This window comes from Microplitis demolitor, chromosome 8 (assembly GCF_026212275.2).
Source record: "Microplitis demolitor isolate Queensland-Clemson2020A chromosome 8, iyMicDemo2.1a, whole genome shotgun sequence".
Taxonomy (NCBI): Eukaryota; Metazoa; Arthropoda; class Insecta; order Hymenoptera; family Braconidae; genus Microplitis; species Microplitis demolitor.
The window spans coordinates 464410-486888 of record NC_068552.1 but is presented as its reverse complement, the minus strand read 5'-3'; the positions used below and the strand labels follow the sequence as shown (position 1 = coordinate 486888).

At 26.6% G+C, this 22479-nt stretch overlaps 3 protein-coding genes across 5 annotated transcripts in view; 2 read left to right on the top strand and 1 right to left on the bottom strand.

Annotated features, from left to right (window-relative positions):
- LOC103576107 (uncharacterized) overlaps positions 1 to 4153 on the top strand; it is a 30786-nt gene extending 26633 nt beyond the window's left edge. For both annotated transcript variants that reach the window (XM_014444210.2, XM_053741050.1), the window contains one exon: positions 3 to 4153. In XM_014444210.2, the coding sequence (XP_014299696.1) occupies positions 3 to 136 (134 nt within the window). In that variant the 3' untranslated portion in view covers positions 137 to 4153. The remainder of the gene's footprint in view (positions 1 to 2) is intronic.
- A 629-nt stretch (positions 4154 to 4782) lies between these two features.
- On the top strand, positions 4783 to 7018 carry LOC103576084 (prohormone-4). Its single transcript, XM_008556129.1, has 4 exons — positions 4783 to 5086; positions 6018 to 6149; positions 6226 to 6378; positions 6698 to 7018. The coding sequence occupies exons 1-4, from the start codon at positions 4963 to 4965 to the stop codon at positions 6889 to 6891; spliced, it is 603 nt and encodes a 200-aa protein (XP_008554351.1). The 5' UTR covers positions 4783 to 4962; the 3' UTR covers positions 6892 to 7018.
- Positions 7019 to 16645: 9627 nt separating this feature from the next.
- On the bottom strand, positions 16646 to 22392 carry LOC103576073 (protein kinase C). Of its 2 annotated transcripts, none has more exons than XM_008556112.3 (10): positions 21525 to 22392; positions 21103 to 21450; positions 20846 to 20906; positions 20524 to 20758; positions 19638 to 19669; positions 19221 to 19291; positions 18843 to 19005; positions 18221 to 18778; positions 17544 to 18136; positions 16646 to 17467 (listed from the first exon to the last, which is right to left on the bottom strand). In XM_008556112.3, the coding sequence occupies exons 2-10, from the start codon at positions 21433 to 21435 to the stop codon at positions 17303 to 17305; spliced, it is 2211 nt and encodes a 736-aa protein (XP_008554334.1). In that variant the 5' UTR covers positions 21436 to 21450; positions 21525 to 22392; the 3' UTR covers positions 16646 to 17302. The 2 variants fall into 2 exon arrangements, with proteins under 2 accessions (XP_008554334.1, XP_008554342.1); XM_008556120.3 differs by having other exon boundaries at positions 18843 to 18984.
- Positions 22393 to 22479: the final 87 nt, after the last annotated feature.

Genomic DNA, 22479 nt, shown 5'->3' with positions numbered 1-22479 from the left:
AGATAAAACATATAAGAGGGAAACATACGAGATGCCTGCATTCCAATCTAATACATCAAATTCATTGGGCCGTAAAGTCGGAACATGGTTTACATTCGGCAGCGGGAAGAAAGGAATCCGATTGCGGCCATCTTGAGCCAGGCCTACCTTCGTACCATACATTGATTTATGATGGATAAAAAAAAACTTTGATCTTTATAACGATAAAGTTTATTTGTTACAATCTACTGTAATTTTTATAAAATTAGAACTTTATGTATGGCACGAAGGTTTGTATACTTAACAATATTGCCAAATAATAAAAAACATTGTTTTTATAATTTTTATTAAAAAGTACCCATATAACAATCTTATAGCAATCTTGCCCAAGCCTGATCACTAGTACACTAGTTGTCCACGTTTTTATAGTCTAGTCAAGATAAAGGTTTTTGTTGGTAAAAATTCCTGGCCAATTTTCTCACAAAGTGATTCCGAATCAGCTAAAAGTACAACATCCGAAAAAATCCAACAAAAATCCGCATCTGACACAGGATTTTGAAGTGACAGAGATAGAAGTATGGTAAATAATGAAGAAATATGAGACTTCTTGTACAGATCTGGCAAGACAACAATCTTGTTTTAGAATCTTGCATTAATATCTTATGACAGATTGATAAATATAAAGACGTAGACATCTAGAAGTTTTCTGCATGATCAGTGCATAGACCGGCAACTTGTCATGGAAATTGTTAGATGGGTATACTCTTAAAAAGTTATATCAGAACTGTAGACTATTGATACTATGAAACATTTATCGACGACGAAATATATATGACTATATATTATGACATCGAATGCCAAAGCTATATTATAAAAAAAATTGTAAAATAATTTTTTTTTAAATACTCATTTTAAAAATAGATTATACATAAGAAAATAAAAAATTATATTTAGATACATTGATAAATTATAAGTATAGATTATAATATACTTGTTTAAATAGAGTAAGCACAAATACGATAATGTATTACTTAATTGTTATTTATGCTAGGAATTATGATTATTATAATCATTACTACCAGAAACCTGCAGGCAGTACGTGTCTGCTTGTGACTATTATATTGTTATATAAATTTTAAATTAATGAGATAAAAAAAAACTCATATACACAATAAGAGCTGTTACATGTTTTTACTTTTACTCACGCAGACTTTTAGCATCGTATTTTTTAAATTTTTCATTTGTTTTCAGTTATTTGATTTTTCAAGTTATATAACTGAGTATTGGCGAGAAGCTCGCGATATTTTTTTAAATTTGTTGAAGCAATTTATTTTTATTATTTTCGAATATTATTGAGCACAGTTTCATTTTCTTGAGATGTGCAATATGACAAATAAAAAAAAAAAAACTCCTAGATGATTCGTACAAACGTAAAATTCGAATTTATTAAAAACTACACGGAGAGAAAAATATGAGAAGTTTTTTATTGTTGTTAAATTCACAATTTAAAATTAAAGTCATTTATAAAAGACTGAAAGTGAATGTTTCTTTTCATGCTTGTTATTAATTTGCACTTAAAAACTTACAGAAAAAATACTACGCAGTTGTTTAGCAAATTAATAATGCACGCAACTAAAGAAAAAAACTAATTATAAATTTTGAAGGTCAATTCTATAACTTATTGCTTATCAAATGCAAGGTAGCACTGAGGCTCGTGATAGCCAATTTTTCTCTAGATAAAACTAACAAGTAATCGAAAAAACTAACTCTAAAAATATATTATTTAGTTATAACTTTTTAAACAAAGCCGGAAGAAAGTGATTTGCCACTGCCCTGATAATAAATTGTGGACGAATTTATCGATTTTAAAATCGGATAAATAAGTGGAGTTAATAAACGTCTTTTCGACTTTTTATGTAGAACAATTCAAATAAACATATTTTATATAAACTTTGACGTAGAAAACTAATAAAATAAAATAACAATTATAATATTAGATAAATAATTATCGTAGTATATTTTGCATGATAATTATCTTGCTCGAGACGCACATTGTTAATTTTTCTTTACTTTTAAATCAAGTAGAAACTAATTAGCATAAGCTTGTAAGCTTTTTTAAAAGTTATCTTAAAATGCAACGACGATTGTGACGATAATTTATATATAAATTATCTTTGATGACAGACACTAAGTGCACACGTATACTGTTTCCATGGAGGTTTTAATACGTATAAACGATGACAATATAATTAATATGAATATTAAATGTTTATCATTTAATAATAACTCTATGAAGAAGCAACCTATTGATATATATGTAACGTCGATATAAGTAGTGTAGGAAGTAGATGAAATTATGATAATATTTGTTGCTCTGCATAAAAGTGTTATTTTTATAGACAATTTAATTGTAATATTTTATTCAATGCTTGTACGATTATCCTGTTTTATCATAATTGCGAAGCGAACCCTGACTTTACCTATCGGTCTACTGTAATAAATGACAAGGCAATGCAGGCTTCTAGATTTTCTACCAGCGTGACATAATGAACTCATAATAACACTCTCTTACACTTATTATTGAATATACCATTTTAGATGTACTCTACTATTATACAAAGTCGTAACGCCAAATAGTTTTAAAATAACATTTTAAGTTACATTAATTGATAGTTTTGACAAAATATTTTCAGGGTAAATTTTAGGACTTGAATTTACAAGTTTTATAAATCAGGATAATCAGACATGCGTTGAATAAAGTGTAATGTGTAATGGACTAAACTACTATCTGTAAAACGCAATGTCTTTAGATTATGCGTGTATGCCTATGATTCGTAAAAAAAGACATTGCGCTTGAGGAATAATGGCTGACTTAGTCCACTAGTTACGTAATGTACTATTAATGTATGATCGATATATTCTTCCAAGGATACAAAAGTGTCCGTATATTATGTATGTATTAGTATGGAGCAATATTATTTGTATATTCAGGTTACTATACATGAATATTAATGACAATGTCAACAATATTATCTAAAATTAAAAGATAATTTTTTTCTTATGCATATCGTATCAAATGGATTCGATCAATAGTTATATAAATACATAAATATAATTTATATATATAGGTTGTGAATATACAATAACTATTTCTTGATATTGTATATACACGTATGGTAATAAGTATCATAAATGTAAATAATTTAATTTTAGTAAATATTACAACCGATTGATAACGAAAAGTAAGGAAAATTAATTAGAGAAATATATAAATACCTGAGGGAAATGAGGGATGGGAAAAGAGAATGAAATGGAAAAAAGAAAGGGGTAAAATAATGGGTGAGGTTAAAGGCTGGTAACAATACCAAGGGATTACTTATTAGATGATTAATATTAATGATATTACTATTATTAGATGTAAATAACAATATGATTAAATTTAAATAATTAGTATAACATTTTAAATTGTTGAGGACATTAAAAAGATAAATTTTTTTTTTTTTGAGTTTGATGGTATTAGTTTACGGAACTTCCCTAGTGGCGATATTGAGCATTGCTGTATGACAATTCATAATATTTTCGAAATCATGGTGTAAAAAATTGACTCAACTTTTGTATAAAAGACGAAACAGATTTTTTGCACTATTGAACTTTTGAACTCTCCTCTATCTTTTTTTCCTACACTAGAGTATATATGTTATATACTTTTTACCATTCTGTGAAAAAAGAAATGACGGAGAGTAAAAATCTGGTCTGTTTTATTTCTGGAGGTTCCTTAGCAAGTTTAGGGCAACATTCTATTGCATTGAGTAGGGTTGTAACAGAAAAAAAAATAATTTGTCAATTAGAAAAATAAAGCATAAAAGCAAATGAGGGACTTGTGCTAAACAAATGTTGAAAATTCTTGATACAAAAATTTTGAATGAAATTAATTGTTGTTTTTTTTAATTAAACAAATAGTAATGAAGTAAAAATATGTACGAAGCCTAAAATATCATAAAATGTGATAACCGGTACTTAAAGCTCTGATAAATAAAATTGTTGAAAATAATTAAAATTTATAAGCCAGCTTTTTTTTGAATTATTACTTTTTGTTCATCTCGCCACATGTCCTCTTGTATTTAAATTATTTTCGATATAAGTGTATATATACTTTAATTCATTGTATATTTTCGTTATTGTTGAAATTTGTTGACAGTTATGTCAACATATTTAATTAAACCTATATAAATAAACATTTTATAATTGAAAATAAATGTAGTACTAATTATTATCACCATATATTGCCTTAATTTAAAAAAAGTATAGTTCTTATTTCAATCAATTTAAAAATTTTACTTCTGGGAGTATACTATTTACTATTAGGGTAATTTTTACCATAGAGTTTGCATGTGAAATAAAATATTAAAACAAAATCCACACTAATGAAATATCGATCTTTCTGAAAACCTAAAATGTCAATTGTACATTTAGCCATTAAGATAATGAGTAAAGTAAAGTAAATATGTTGCACTATTCTATTTTTATTCTTTGCGTGGGTTGATTTGATATGTCAGTGGTTTTAGACAGAATGAAAAAAATAAATCGAAATAAAGTAAAAAAGAAAAGCGACAAAGGGGTAAGCTCTGAAGGCGTTCGGTTATAGGATACGTCAAGCTCGACTACTAGCGTTTTTCATTGGTCGCCCTCTCTCTTCGCTATCACATATCTGGCTATCAGTTTCACGACTTGGCGCCTGTTCCAAGAATATGGAAAAAGCTCAAAGCGGCATTGCACGATTGACATCAGTAACCGCGCACGAGCTCGCGGCAGTTGTCGGAATATTTTCTAACATTTTATTCCTCACCTATCGTTAAATTAAAAATACGTTTTTATAACGTTTAATAGACACGCTGATTAAATTTTAAATTTCAAATTTTCATAACGGAATAAATCTTCTGGATTACTAATCATTGGCAAAAGATCTTATTAAAGATTTCAATAATGATTCGAAAATTGTCCACTAATCTGATCATCAGCCTTGCTTTCATTGTCTGTACTTACTTCCGACCAGCTGTAACTATTGATCTCAGCCGATTTTATGGACATGTTCATTCTAAACGTTCAGGTAAGTCTTCAATCATTTTAAATTTTCATTTAAGTAGAAAAAGCTCATTCCTTATCTGCTACTCTTATACATAAATCAAACGGTCTTTGTAACATTTCCTCAATGAATAGACATTTAAAAAAAAAAATAAATTATTTAATCTTTAAAAGAATGAAAAATCTTAAATTTACGATTTTAAGCCTTTCGTAGTGAAAACAATTAGTCATTAGCACTTAGTTAAAAATTAATCGATTGATAAAAATATATCATGTGACATTGTATACTTGAACTTTTTTTTTTTTAATTAAGTGGGAGTGCCTTTCCTGCATGCTAGTTATTATATATGCTCTTCTTCGATCGATACACCGTGATAACTGTCGAGCAACAGTTGCTGTTTTAAGGGAAATATATATAACAGTCGGGTTACATCGGCTTGGTATAAAAACTTTTATAAATTACACTATATTTATTTATAAATAATTCATTATTTTGAGTTAAAAGAGTCTAAGTATCCTTAATATTATTTTAAATTTAAAAGAGTTTTTTAAAATTAGGTCAGGTACTGTCGATCCGACCGTGTCTAACGACGTAAATTCTCAAGGTCATCAATTTTGCCGGCAGTTAAAATTAATGTCTCAACAAGGTCTTTCTCGATAATTTATGGGTTCGCTCAGTTTCCATTAAACATCCTTTTATTTAATTTTACTCATTAGTTTTAAAGAATCTTCTTTATATGAACAAAAAAAGGACCGAAAAATATTTCAAAAAATAAAATGTCTAGGGAATTTTATATAAATTCTACAGATAATCTAGACTCAGCTCCTTGAGCTCGAAAATAGCGGCAAGTTTTGGGGTTTTCCTGCAGAGTTAACCGTTTTTCAGATTTTTTTTTTAAATTTACTTGTCATGAATTGAATTAAAGGAATAATTATATATTATTAAATTATACTAGGGGATGCTTGCCACCCTTACGAGCCATTTAAATGCCCAGGAGAAGGAACATGTATTTCTATACAATATTTGTGCGATGGAGCCCCAGATTGTCAAGACGGATATGACGAGGATCCTCGGCTTTGTACAGCTGGTGAGTCTAAGCTTTAATTATTTTTATTTACTCATGTAAATTTAAAGTAAATATTTATTTTAATTTTATTTTCTAGCGAGAAGACCACCCGTTGAAGAAACTGCTAGTTTTTTGCAATCTCTTTTAGCTAGTCATGGTCCGAATTACCTCGAAAAATTATTTGGTAGTAAGGCGAGAGATGCACTAGCACCTTTGGGTGGCGTTAACATGGTAGCAATTGCACTGTCTGGTAAGAATTAACTAAATTTAAACTTTTATACCAAAGAAAATTCTCGAAAAATCTTTCAAACATCGAAAATTTCAAAAGTCTACTGATCGAACTTTGTTTTTTTTTTTTTTTTTTTTTTTAACGGGTATATTTACTTTTAATAATAAATCCGGTTGTTAAAAATTGGATTACTTTTATATAATTTTTTTTTTTACGACTTTGTGAAGTTTACTTTATTTTATTTTATTATTTACTTATGCAAAGTGTTATTCATAAAAGTAAAAGAGATAATAAAAAGGCCTTTTTATTAGCAGATATAAAAAATTTTTTATGATTTCAGAATCTCAAACGATTGAAGATTTCGGAGCTGCATTACATTTAATGCGTTCAGATCTTGAGCATTTGCGTTCAGTATTTATGGCAGTTGAAAATGGTGACTTAGGAATGTTAAAATCACTGGGAATTAAGGATTCAGAACTTGGTGACGTTAAATTCTTCCTTGAAAAGCTTGTAAACACAGGCTTCCTTGACTAAAGTGTTTAAGACTAAAGAAAATTTAAAAAAGCAGTGTTTCTTAATGAAATAATATCCTCACTGCTATATTTTGCGCGGTTAAAAAATATTAATATACATATCTTTGAATATTAAGAGATGTTAAAAATAATCGATCGTTTATTATAATTAAAAAAAAAAAGTTCAAGTATAAAAATAAATATTGAATTTTTTTGCCATGCAATTTAATTTTATAGGAACATAAAAAAAGGACTCGTGTTTATTTTTTTTTATTTTTATGTAAAAACTTTGTGTCGTAATTTAAAAAAAAAATTTTTTGAACATATACATTTTGAATCTACGGTTATCTTAAACTGGGGAATTCATTACTATAACTCATATTCTCTTTATAAATAATATCTTGCTATACAATCTTTACAACTTTCCTATTCGAGCTTATCTACACTAGCTTTTGCGTATAATGAATCCAAAAGTAATGTAATTCATTAATATTACTGTTTATTTACGGGGAGAGGGAGAGCGGGAAAATGAAACATTTAAAATTTATATCTAGGAGTCGGAATGATTATCGTTACATCATGATAATTATAGTAACAATATAAATATGGATGGCCTACTGAGATTATTATCGGTAGCACACTCTATTATAAAATATATCATATATTCATAACAAATAATTAAGTTAAGTGATGCAATTTATTTTTTACTTTATCGTGATTTTTTTTTTGTCAATAACTTCCGTTGAATTAAATTTCTTCCTAACTACACATGTATAAAGACATAATATAATAATTATAAAGGATTAAGTAAAACATCTTCTGATAGTCAATCTGATGGAAAGTTAACGATAATTTAATACTGAAACTTATCGCCTAGAACGCAAAAGTTGACGTTGTCTTGAATTTTCCCAGAAAGTTGGCGACAACTTGTGATCAATAATTTAAAAGTCTGAAGTTGCCGTCAACTTGATCACAACTAATTGACATCAACTTTCTGATCAGACAGTCTCGCTATCAGGGTAAACTTAACTGATTATTATTTTATTATTTATAAATCATGCGTGAACTTTTGAATGCACTGTCACACTATGGCTTTTCTTAACTTTTTGTCTGGGTACAGAGATTGTAAAATGAACGAAATGTGTATGAAGCAAAAAAAATATTTATTTTTCAATTAATATAAAAACTTGCGTGGACATATCAGCTGCACAAAACAATTGACTAATATATAATCTCAAGTGTGTACGCTTATTGTAGTTATATATTTTTTAACCAGACATTTGACTTTTAAATTAAATGTCAAGTATATAAGCATCGTTGTACCTGTCAGTGCACTGTATGCACTTTTTCAAAAAATTTTATTATTTTAAACCCTCGTCAAAAGATCAATGCAGAAAATTTCTTATTGTTATCGAAATTATGCCCAAGTAATAATTCCTATAGTTTTTTAATTCATTTTAAATGATTTCTATAATAAAATAATAAATCTATTGCATTTTGTCTATGACCAGATTCATTTAATTCTTCCACTAATTAATAATCTTTTAAATACTTTACGGTACTAAAAATATCATTCTAGGTTGTATGCGACTCATATGACAGAAATTATATTTGATATCCATATAAAAAGCTTGAGAAAAATTTATTTGTTAAATAAATTGTGAATTAACTGGCTAGAAAGATAAATGAATATATATATGATTAGCCTAAAATAAGGAAAAATAATAAACATATCATATTGCTGTATGCAATACATACATATCAATAGCATTAATTAATAATAATAATGATAATCAAATTAATTATATCGTAGATTAAGACAACAGTACGTTAATATAAGTATTTCATACCCTTATTTTTCTTGTCTAGTTCTAAAATCGTAATTATAGTTGTTAGTGATTGCTAGATAATTAATACTGTAGACAATTTGAATATTACAGTCATAAGTAGTATTTTTATTTTAAAATTTTTATTTAATTTTTTAAGAACAACAAAATTTTGAATCATTCTGATAGAAATTTATTAAGAATCAAAAATTTTATTGTATTATAAGATTTAATTACAACTTTTAAGCAAAAATAATAAAATTGTGTATTAATTAATTAAAAAATGTGTCGACTACTCGTTATGAGCATTATTATATTATAAAATCTCTCACTGACTGTTTTGCAAGCCAATTATTTTTGCTTTATTTAATTATAATTTTAAAAGAATAAAAAATGAATACTTTAATGAAAAAGATAAAGCATCTATTAATTGCTGCTATGATTTAAATAGGGCCTAAATCGTAGCAGAATTTTTAGAGAAAGAAATTTATCTATTGATGCTGAAAATTGTATTTTGCTGGAAAAAAAATTGTCTCCTTAGCATCTTGACTTGATTAATAAAAGTATAAATGTAATGTAATTTAGTTGTCACGTTTAATATGATATAAACATATAACATCTGAGTGATTAATATAATTTCTTAGACGATTATTTAAATTTGTTTCAATTAATTTTAATTACATCACTTCCCTGAATTATTGTTATGAGTAAAAAAAATTTTGATTATCTTGTCTGGTACAAAAATTAATTATAATAAGTTTAAAATATATGAAATAATAGAATTTAGAAGTTAATGTCAATTGAGTTGACATATTTCTATATAACTTGTATTTCTTTAATGTTATCATTTATTTATTTAATAAAATAAATTTGAAACTTATTTATGTGTAAATTATTTCAGCTAATCTTGCATCAGAAATTACTTGCAGATACTAACGCATGTCTTGCAGTCAAAAATTGTAGTGAAAGGTCTGAGTTTTAATTAAAGACTACAGGAAAAATACTTCTCGAACCCTCGACCGCCGTATTTTGAATCTCGTCCGCTGTCTAGCGGGATAGGAATTCTAAATACATTTTAAAAATAAAAAAAATGAATTTTTATATATAATATATGTATATATACATACATTGATTAATATATGTATATATATATTTATATATTTATTTATTTATGATTCATTATACAATAATCAGACAAATAACAGTGTAGCGCAACCGTCAAACAATTGTCCGTGTTAAAACATTTTTGTACATGACGATGCCGCTCTGAGAATAACTTTTATTTATCTTTAATCTTTAATCTATTACAGAACTTTATCAAGTTCTAATGCAATTAGTAATTTGGGGCCATACAGGCTCCTGAAAAAATCATAATAAAAATGCGTATTCACGGACAACCATTCAGGTAAACGTGTACGTTCATAATATATATTTATATATAATAGTTATACTATCTATTTAACCCCTACGATCATGGTTAACTCATATATTCACTCATATAACTACATATTTACCTCAAATTATGTAACATATATATTATGTAATTTTACATTATTTTTATAATATATAATCTTATATTTGCTGCATTTTTTTTTTCTTTTTTTTTTTTTTTTTTTTTTTTTTGATCAATCAATCATAACTCAAAGCATTCTGTATATTAATTAATTAATTTTAAAGAGTTAGAATAATGGAAAAAGTATCATGTATACAATATGTGTTGACGATTTTTTTATTTTATGGATTTATTGATGAAGACTACACGGAAAAAAAATATAGTTCTCAATAATACATTGTATAGTTACAGTAACATTACGTATTATACACTACACGACAATACATTAGATAGCTCTGAGACCTTTCTGTAATTTTATATCAAATTATATCTGATACTTGATAATGTTCATCATTAATAAATAAATGATTTTAATAATTATTGTTTAAATAAATGTTACACCGTCATTTGAGTTAACGACTATAAAAAATCGTATAAATCTCACAGAAATTCAGTATCGGTATTATGAGCCCCATAAGTATACGTATTGTTAGGTAACGATCTAGGAGCAATATTTTTTTTCCGTCTACCATTTTAGAGAACATTGTATAAGTGAATGAAATTAAAATTTATTTATACCTATTTTTGGCACGAAAAAATTAAACATTTACTGAATAAATTAAATTTCAGAAATTAAAGATTAATCAATAAAACTATAAGTAATGCATACAATGTTCTCGTAATTTACAATTTGTAGCTGACGCATTAATATGGCTAGTTTTTTTTTTTATTTATTTTTTTTTTTATTTGTAAAAAATGGATAACACTAGATTATGGGATCGTATATTTCTTTTTTTCAATTATATTTATGATTTTAAAACTTAATTTGGTTGTTTACTATTTTTTTTTTTTTTTTTTTTTTTTTACTATCTCACAGCATCAATTATTTATTTTTTTAATCTCTCTTTTATTATTTGTATCTACACTTTGTATGTGATTAGATGTACTGAGTCAATTTAAATTATACACATTTCAGGAAATAATATATATATATATATTTTTTTAGTTAATAAATTTATATATTTAAAAACATCAAAAGCATTAATATTTTAATATATTATTTACTCTATTAATAATAATATATTTAAAAGTATTTTTCATCCATTCCACAACAAACACAAAAAATGCCATATATATCTATTAAAATACAGTAACAATAAGAATAATAATAATAATAAAAGTAATAATAATAATAAATTTATCAATGATTTATAAATATTTGCTTATAAAGAAAAGGTACATGTTTTATTCCATTTGCGCGAAAAAATTTTTTTATTAATTATTTATTTTATTTTTTTTTTAATTAAGATACTTAAAATAGTATTTTAAGGCAATTTAGTTTAATTCCACCTGCAATAATATATTTTTACTTAAAAAGCACAAATAGATATTTTTAAAGAGAATAAAAGTTAATAAGTATATATTTAAATCTACAAATTCTAGAATAAATATCTAATATTAGTTTATTTTTATGTATTCAACGCATGTACGGTTATCCTGTTTTATCATCTCTGCGAAGCGAACTTGATCCTGATTTATCGACTGGTCTACTATAATAGTGACAAAATACAGACTTCTAGATTTTCCACCAGCGTGACATAATAAGCTTATAATGACATTCTCTTCAATCTTAGTGTCATAGTAAAATCGGACCGTGCAATAAGCGCAAAACGATTACTGTGACAGATTTACAGATTTGATTAATTAGGATAACCAATTATGCATTGAATAAAATATAGTGCGCACGTGGAGTAAATCATTATCTGTAAAACGCAATGTCTAGCTTCTGTGCGTATACACCTCGGACTAGTGCTAAACCTATTACGATTGACGAATAATGGCTGACTTAGTCCACTTGTTGCGCAATGTACTATTAAGTTTGGCGTCCTCTTATAAAAGAACATTTAAATATCATTTTCTCAAGTTTTTTTTTATACGGTACAACATATTCAACAATAAATTATAAGCAAAAGTACGTAATAACTATTGGCAAGAACAATTTTTTTTTTTTTTCAATAGAAGTAAAAGGTTTACATTTAAATTACATTAAATATATATCAGATATTGGCAATTACTTAGAGTATATATTATTACAGCTTGACAATTTCAATTAGCATAATTACACATTAAATCAGTAGAATTAAATATTGTTTCAATTCCCGCTATTATGCTCAAAATAATTTTGTTTAATATCAAACGTCAATAATTTAACATCAACACACAGGAAAATCTTATCCTTGTAAATAAATTATTGACTTTGACTTATTAGAACTTACAGTAAATAAACATAAAAATAATTCAAATCCTTTGGTTTACTTAATTAACAAAATTTTAATTGACAATAATTTTGTCAATTAAATTTTTTTTTTTTTTTTTTTTTTTTTTTTATGTGTTTAAATAATTGATTAAGTAGTAAATTTATAACGTCGGGCAATAGTTTAATTATCTTTGGACTTTATAAGTAAAGCTATAATTAAAAAAAAATAAAATAACAAAATAGTAATCTTTGGCAAGCGAATTATGTTAATAATTTCGGCAAATGCGCACAATTATACTGTATATATAAAAAATAATAATAAATATAATACTCAGTGTGTTAATAATGTACGAGATCTTTGGTTATACGTAATCTCAAAAATGATTATCAATAAAAACAATCCGCTCAACGGTATTACTCTTGTAAATAAAAAAAAAAATAAATAAACTTTTGTTTGAATTTTTTTAGTAAGCATTGCACTGCATTATAAACCTTTAAGACATCATTAATTATATTTTTGTCTAGACATATACTTTTTTTATTTGTTTATATATATATATATATATATATATATATATATATATATATATATATATATATAGCTTTAAAAGCAAAGCATAAATAAATTTGTACGTGTTTATTCAGCTAATCCAATAATGACGATCTACAACACGAATTATTTCTTCTAAATTTTATCAAAGTGTCAAAGTAAATAAAAAAAATGAATTTTTAATAATCAGTGAGATTGAAAAGTAATTATTGGATTGCTTACACATGTGACTTATTAATTTATAATATTATACTGAATTAAATAAATGGATTTTTTTCCAAACGATAAAAATATTTTTTTTTTTCTATTTCACGACCCTCTAAATATAAGCACGTAATAGACATATTGACATTTATCATAATACTTTATTCGACAATAATTTGTTTCACGTAATTCATCTTTTTTTTTACTCTTTAATTATAATAAAAATTATCAATAAAAAATATCGTCGAATAGCGATTTTTTAATTAAGGACCTGGATTCACTATAACATTTATCATTATTATTATTTTTATTATAATTATAATTATTGTTATTATAAATATTACACGATTTATATATTTCGAAAGCTCAGCTTTCGACCGTTATCATTTTTATGTTACATAAATATTGTAAAATTTTTATTATATAATCAAGAAAACAATGAACCGTATAACATAAAAAAAATCACATTTTTTTTTTAAATAATATTTTTATATGCTCACAAACATTTAGGTTTTATTTATCTCTATCATATATATATATATTAATTAACACACGATTGCAGAGCAGGGTCCACTATACTTTTGTTTTTCGTACCCTTTCCAACAAAATACAAATAATGTTTAAAAAATAAATCTCATACTGTCTTTAAGTAGTATTGTGAATAATTATAAATTTACTTCACTGATAGAAGACTTTATTAAATGTAAATATTTATTCTGCTTAAAGTTTTTGATTGAATAAAAATATTATTTATTGAATTTATGGGAATACTTAAATTTTGATCTAAAAGATGACAAAATTAATGTAACGTCTAAAAAAGTCGATGTTATAAAATATTAAATATTAACAATTTCTTCTATCAGTTTTTATTTGTTATGTGTATTGGAATTTAAGTGAATTTACACGACAGCCGAATGAAAAATAATAAATCAATAAAAAAAAATTAATTGAGTACTGAACGTATGTAGACTTGTGCGAATTGTTAAAAGTTTATTTATTTGTTTTCATCGAATCGATGTGTATAGGACGGCAATAATTCAATATAAATATATTTGCAGGACTACTGATGCAAAAATTAATTAATTTTTTTAAATTCATCATAATAATTAACACACTAATATGTGATATCAATTTAATTATATAATTTAAACTAAATAACACGAATAATATAATTTATTAGATATAAATAAAAATTTTGATTTGTGACTAATAGACTAGAACGTTTACTTTTTTGGTAATAAACATTTCTTTTGACATGTCCGTATTGCATTCCAATAATTACGTATAAGTTTTAATTTAAGAGGAATATCCTAACTAAATCATATTTTTTATTAATTTAAATACATATATATTACAGTGGTTCAAAAAAAAATCTCTCGTCGAACTGATCGCTTTTTAAATTTTCATTTCTTATTTAAATAACATTTGTTTTTGATATTCAAATGAGAAATAAAATAATCAAAAAGCGATTTTTGGACTTGAAGAGAACTCATCTTTTATGATACCTTTTTTAATCACCGTAATATAAATGTATTTTACTGTTATCATCATTTAAATTATTATAGATTAGTTATTTCTTGTATGCTAAACGTAGGCCGGACTAACCGTCTCTTTTAAATCTTTATGTCACCGGTCAATACAAGTAGACATGAATTTTAAAATTTATTAATTATTATTATTTTATAATTGTAGCCTTGATTATCTTCGCTCCGTTTGTTTCACTTCTAACACGACGTTTACACGATTGTGTAATTTTCATATCAAATATTTTTCATAAGTTTATTATTAAAATATTTATTTCCTCATATACTTTTACGGAGATTTAAAATGGTGAAAAAAATAATTAAATCGTCGTGATTTAAATATCAAAATAAAATAAATACAACCATTAGTGGTTAAATAATAAATAAATATATAAACTTAATAATAAAATGCATTAAAAAAAATAAAATAAATAAATTTTTAATTTATTCTATTGGAGATGTGAGTTATTTATAAACTCATGGCACATAATCCTAACAACTATCTTGATAAATAGAGCTAAACTATTATTAAAAAAAATATCAATTACGTAGTTTTATATCTCATTGCTATAGTGTTATATAGTACGACAATGATACTATCACGACAATTATTATTTTGCGGGTCCCCATTTTGATATTTTAAGTTTTGTGACAATATAGATTTATAGATTTATAGGTGTATGAAAACCGTTTGCATAAAAAAAAAAAACTTTACGCTTAAAATTATTCTTTAAACTTTTACTATACACTGTAAAAAATCAGGAGTGAATACGGATTTTATTTAAACCTCACTATGTACTTGTAATTAACTCCGGAAATTTTTTACAGTATATGATAACCATTATTTAATATTATTAAATAATGTTCAAATCCAAGCTTTTGACGATCATAAATTTATACTTTGCAAGAAAAAAAAAAAAACGTAAATTGTGCTACTTAAAAACGTTGGAATTTAAATTACTTGAACCATCATCAGATCAATATAAGTATTTTTATACTAAAAATTATTTTTCAATGCTAAAAGTACTTTTTGCATTACACACATTATTAAACTATTTAATATTTTTCTAGCGTTAACGATAATTAATATTTAATAAACAAGAATATATTAATTATTATTATTATTTGTTTGATATTTATTTTTGCCAGATATTCATTAATTTTAAATAATATTTTTAAAAATTACCGACAATTTTTTTTTCTCTTTATCTTTTTTATATATTTCGTTTTTAAATTTATTTATAGCGATTGTATGTCGTGATCAACACGATAAAATTTTTTTTTATTTATTAAATATTTTATTATGTAATACGCGATTACAAATTAATTATTTTAAATATTATTAATTATTATACTTATCAAGCAAGTAAATCGATTATTCTAAGTTTAAATAATAAACATGTACACGTTATAACTCCGATACAACCCAAAAAAATATCGACAATGACTTATTTATTATTATAAACAAAGAGATCGATGGGTTTAAAGAAAAAAATAATAGTTAATTAGTTAAACATTTAAACTTAAAGATATTTAAGAAAGCTCGATGTCATAAAAAAAGAAAGAAAAAAGACAAGGATATATATTTGGTAGTTATGAAGTATCAGGTAATTTTAAACTTTCAATCTTGTATATGACGTCGTACGTTTCATTTGCTAAAATCAATCGAACCATCTCCGCTATTCTCTCAGTTAGACATATACTAAAATAACTTTTATATACATATATGTATACATAGATTCTCTAAACTAGACCACCGGTGGCCTGTAATATCTATAATTTTTAAACTCACGATTACATGCAATTTATCTATCGTAAAAATACAATAATGATAATATTTTATGTAATTGTTTAGTTGAAAAAAAAAAAAAAAAAACAAGACATTACTCAGGAAAATTAATTTTAAATTATCAGTGTTAATTGTGATTACAATTCCTTTGTTATTTAAATCTTTTACTAAAAATTGTGCTTATAAGACAATTTTTACACATTAACTTTTGCTAGAACCGAGATGTTTATAGCAAACGATTGAAATATATGACATTTGACACCTTGAACTTAAATCAAATGAAACGCGCAAAGTTTTCGTACAACCGCTATCTGTACTTGCTCTAGTTGACAAGTCTCCATTACAAACTGTAGCAACAGTGAAATTTACTCTTCTCTTAAGAAACACTTAATCAATTATAGATCTTATAATTTTATTTTTGTTCGATTTATAATTCTTTAGAGAACAAAAACAAAATTATAACTTTTTTTTTACGTACTAAAAATTTTCAACATAAAAAAAAATAAATACAAAAACGAAATTATTTTCAACAATATTTCAGATTCAACCTGTTTGATAAGCAGTACGATACGTAATAATATATATATATATATATTTTTTTTTTACAGTTACCAATGATGTTTGATGCAGCCTCATCCAGTTTTTGAACAATTCCAATGCAATCTGCAGCACACTAGTTGCCGTACAATTCCCGATAATTCAAATTTGAATAATAAAATTTAATTATTCTCATTAAGATGTTCCTAGTTTGCTTGTATTAAAGTCTTTATTGACGAATGAAAATCCTCTGAATTCATCTTGATTTACTGATTGTAGGACTGATTGATGAACTGGCGTAAGTACAGGCTCCTCTTTTGTAAATTCAGTATCAAAATTCATGGCATCTTTTTCATTATTCTATAAAAAAAAAATTAATTACATTAAAATGATAATAATAATTTGATATAATAAAAAAAAAAAAAAAAATATTTACAATTTTTGGCGTGAAAGGAGGCTTAAGTTTTCGTGCTTCGAGTGCTCTCCAATCCATTGATTGGAAGAAAGGATGTGATTTAATAGCATATTCGCCACCATTGGATACGACACATCCTAAACGTCTTGCTGGATTTTTAGTCATGAAACCTTTTAGAATAGACACTGCTGTTTTGCTCAACCAAACAGGATAGAGAACATCGTCATGTAATATCGATTCGAAAAGATCGTCTTCATTATCTGCTTCAAAAGGCGGCTGTCCGGCCATCATCTCGTACATTAATACTCCCAATGCCCACCAATCTACACTCGCACCGTATTCTAACTCTTGAAGTATTTCTGGCGCAATATAATCTGGTGTACCACAAAAAGTTGTTGTTGTTTTACCGTCAACAATTCCTTCTTTACACATACCAAAGTCGGCGAGTTTACAGTGACCTTCGCGATCCAATAGGATATTGTCCAGTTTAAGATCACGATAAATTACGCCATGCTGATGTAGAAACTGCAGGGCTAAAGTTACCTCTGCAGCATAAAAACGGGCTCGAGTTTCATCAAATTTACGAGCTTTTTGAATTTGAAACATGAGATCACCTAAAATATTTTAAATATTATTAGTTTATCTACTTATATAAATCAGATTAATATTTTTTTATTGTATTTAATGAATTCATTCACCTCCATTAACGTATTCCATTACGAAGAAAAGACGTTCGGGTGTTTGGAAACAGCTATGAAGAGCAGTTAAAAATGGATGCCTTGCTGCCAAAGCAAGTATTCGTTTTTCTGTCATAGTACAATCAACATCATCATCTTGAATAATAACATCTTTCTTCAATACTTTAACGGCATATATCTCATCAGAATTTCCCTTTCGTTCAGCAAGCATTACTTTGCCAAAACTTCCTTTACCAAGTACTTTAATAAAATTGAAATCTTCAAGAGTTACTTTTTGCATTTCACTCTCCTCATCTTGTGAACTATTTTCAGATGCAGACTGGTCTTGTAATTGATCCCGCGGCTCAGTATTATCCGTTGGTCGTTGATGTTTACCATTTCCGGATGGACTTTGAGATGACCCACTGGCTGAACTTGCCTTATAATTAATTCGAGTTTTTGATTGCTGGTCCGGTGAAATATTCAAAGTACTCAAAATTTCAGCCATCGCCTTTGTATCGATTCCGCAATTATTAGCGACATTTTTTTGACATCGTTTGTGTACATTTAGGTCACATACTAATTATAAAATAATAATATTAATTTATCGAAATAATATTTTTAAAGTTTTATTATCAAGTACCTTGACATTGAAGACCTTGTTTTATTAAACCATAAAGAAGTGACCCACAGTGATCGCAGAATGTAAAACGTTTAAATGTATGTACTTCAAAGCGATGAGGTACATTGACGCTGAACCGTTGCCCTTGTATACTTTCATTAGACTGCAACACAGTTTCCATTTCCTAAACGTCCGGATATTCCGGATAAAAACAAACAACGAAACAAACAAAGCGTATAAAATAAAAAATGCAAAGCAACTAAATATTTTACATTTTTTTTTTTTTCTAGCTATTAAATTATAATTTACGGCAAAACAGCAGTAACACAAAACATAAAAAAAAAAAAAAAAAAAAAAAAAAACGACAAAAACATAATTTTATTTTTTTAAAATACACACCTCGTCTCTCATACCAGGACATTTTGTAACAACCAATTTGTGACATCTTTTATGAACAACACACGTACATACTGTAACAAAATTATATTTAGTTTTTTTTTAACTCTGTATTTTATTTAAAACATAAATATTTTATTAAACAATTATAAATATAAATTAAAATAAATTGAAACCAATAAAGCTGATAAAGTAAAATTTGAAAAGAAAAAAAATAAACGTGTTATTAAATTAATCCACACAAAAAGCAAAAGTAATTAGAGAGTTTTATTATTTTAATAGCATTAATAGTGAAAGTAATAAAGCAATTTCTGATAAAAAAAAAAAAAGAAAGAAAGAAAAACATAACATTAATGAAATTAAAAAAAAAAAATAATATCATCAAGAATCGGTTCTTAACATGACTTGTGTCTTTCTCACCTTGACACTGATAGCCTTGCTTTCCGACGCCCCTGAAATTCAACAGACAAAGCACTTGACATTATCTCCGTGATAACCCATCAAAAACACACAATATTGCTTCTTTTTAAAATAAAATATAAGTTTTAGTGTAGACAAAAGGGTACCGAAATATCACTTACTGTCAAAAAAAAATTCCCATACTAGTTGAAAATAAAATTTATAATTAATAAAATTTACCTGTAGTTAAAAGCATTAGTAAATTATCCCAGAATAATGTATAAATTAAGTCTATCAAAAGCGATTGTTTTCCGATTTCCCGTAACATATTCATATATTAGAATAATACCTATTGTTTCCCTATTGAATCTTAAAAGTAAAGTCAACTACCCGTCATAAGCCTAGACTAGGGGATGCAGGAGAAATTTTCCTTGTAACTTCTGTCTCTCCACTATCGTACGTTTTATTTTATTCTCGACTACCCGTTATAAAACTTAATACGTAATAATAATTATAATAACGGTATTAATTACGGTAACAATAATAATTTTATTAATGAACATAATGTTCAATAAAACTTTTCAATTGTAGTAGAAGCTTTTAATGTAACTAATGGTTACAATAAATTATGTTCTACTTAATATTGGACTTATTATGGATAGTCGACTGTATTTACTTAATGATTAATTTGTTATATTCCATATAATATATAAAATCAATAGTTTTTAAAGATATATAAGGAATAACATGCGTGAATTTAATTTACAAGTCTTGATAAGCTGTGCAATTAAATATATACCGTGACCAATTTTAAGTGTACCCAAATAAATCCCTTGGAATTATAGAGAAATAGGTATAGATATAGATATATATGACCTTGTGTATATTGTATTGAGTGTTTACATACCAAATAAAATCACGACAGTGAGAACAAAATGTTGGTTGTCTCAAGAATGTTGCCATAAATTTATGTCCATTAACTTGATGTACTCTACGACGCATGGCCCCTCTTCGTCTATTAAATCCTTGGCGTTCTGTGAATCCACGTGGTTCCATGTTTCCTGTGACAACACTACTTCCAACATTTCCACTTACTGATCCAATACTATCTCCTTCTCCACTACTACATCCTGGTTGTTGATCTAAATTAATTTATTATAATAATAACAACAACACTACAGTTTAACTTTTATTTACTCAAAATGAGATATAAATAGCGCATTATATACCTTGATTACTCCATTTTAGATCAATTTTTACGCGTAATTTACCATGAGGCTCAAGATCAACCTAAAATTATTTATTATTTTATTTAAAATAATAAAACTAATTATATAATTTTACTCATATCTCCATGCTATCATTATTAACCCATATTTATCAAGGAACATGTGGTGGGTGTTATCAACATATGTACCTTCAGAGTTATCAATTATGTCATAGAGTAAACTTAAAGTGATTATTTTAATAATAAATAAAAACAAACCCAAAAATCAGCAGTCTCATCTTCACGGCGTACAAGCTCTTCAAAAGGAATTCTACAATTAGCCACAAAGTCATCAGGTGGTAAAGCAGCATCATGGAAGACAGTGAGTCCCAACATAACTGCAGCTTGGACATCATGGGTGAAAGTTTCATTCCACACTGGATCATATGTTTTAGCTTTTATAGACGTACGATTAAGACGATTTTGGTCGACATCAAGAAGAACGTAAGGATCTATTATAGGTGGTGCGTCCTGCCAAAACTTTCGATGTTTATCTGTGGCACGTAATCCAGTAGCTTCGCATATTTTAACTTTAACTGTTCCAGTAAACATTTTTTTAACTTTAATCTAGACAGAAAATTTTAAATAATTAAATATTTTTAAATTTAAAATGACAACTGTCAAAAAAAGTTATCTCTTACTTTATCTCTTGTCACTATTGTCGAGGTGAAATTGCCTTAAAAATATCAAACTATCGATATATTGAGATGACAAATAACAATGTAGCCTTTACTTGTTCTGTATTATTATTATTATTTATATATTATAGTTGACACTTGGCACTGTAATTGCGGTAAAATTATTTTCTATTTTGACAGTGACGATGATGATGACGGTGAGAATATAAATAATTAAAAAATGTCATGTATCAATAAATAAATAAATATATTTTATTTCCAAGTACAAGCACCCTGTTAGCTGTTAGTCCACCCAAGTGTCAACGCAAGTCAACGCAACCGCCCTGGCATTATTATAAACGTCGTGTGTTTACTTGTGCGGCCTTGCTGAGTTGGTACATTACAGAAAAGGAAACGGAAGCGCCAATAGGGCCAATACCAATACTACGCAAGGGTGGATGATGATATTATCACGCAGAAGCTTACTGTTATTTTTCCTCACGTTAAATTTTCGATAAAAACTCCTCGTTGCGATAGACCGATCACTGACAGCCATTAATTTAAGTTTCTCCTTCAGATGCTCAGATGATTCATATCACCACTGATCACTTTTTTATTTAGTAACTTGTCATTCGATAAATATCCACCTGTAACTTTTAATTTAACTATCCTAGACTAGTTTACTAGCACATTTTACTCTTTTTACTCGATTACTATGCAATCATCCATTCCAGTTGACCAGTTTCCAGTTCAGTACAGTTCAGTTTCAGTATATACTTAAATAATACATGGAGCAGCTTACGAGCTTACACGACATCCACGACATTAAGTATATATACGGACACTACCAGATACCACGAACGGATACGGCCGACTGCGGCCGACTCTACTTAATATTGAGTTCGGACGTTCGGCTCTCAGCGCTCTCGCTCTCAGATTCTCTGCTTGTTCAGCTTCGATTCTATTCGGGTCTTTTTTT

Bases quoted from the DNA above. Each gene is read 5' to 3' on its own strand.
- LOC103576084 (XM_008556129.1), top strand. From the start codon at position 4,963: ATGATTCGAAAATTGTCCACTAATCTGATCATCAGCCTTGCTTTCATT. The intron at 5,087-6,017 runs GTAAGTCTTCAA...AAATTATACTAG, and splicing joins TGTTCATTCTAAACGTTCAG to GGGATGCTTGCCACCCTTAC. The intron at 6,379-6,697 runs GTAAGAATTAAC...TTATGATTTCAG, and splicing joins GGTAGCAATTGCACTGTCTG to AATCTCAAACGATTGAAGAT.
- LOC103576073 (XM_008556112.3), bottom strand. From the start codon at position 21,435: ATGTTTACTGGAACAGTTAAAGTTAAAATATGCGAAGCTACTGGATTA. The intron at 20,759-20,845 runs GTATATAATGCG...AAATTAATTTAG, and splicing joins TCTAAAATGGAGTAATCAAG to ATCAACAACCAGGATGTAGT. The intron at 19,292-19,637 runs GTGAGAAAGACA...ATTTTGTTACAG, and splicing joins GCAAGGCTATCAGTGTCAAG to TATGTACGTGTGTTGTTCAT.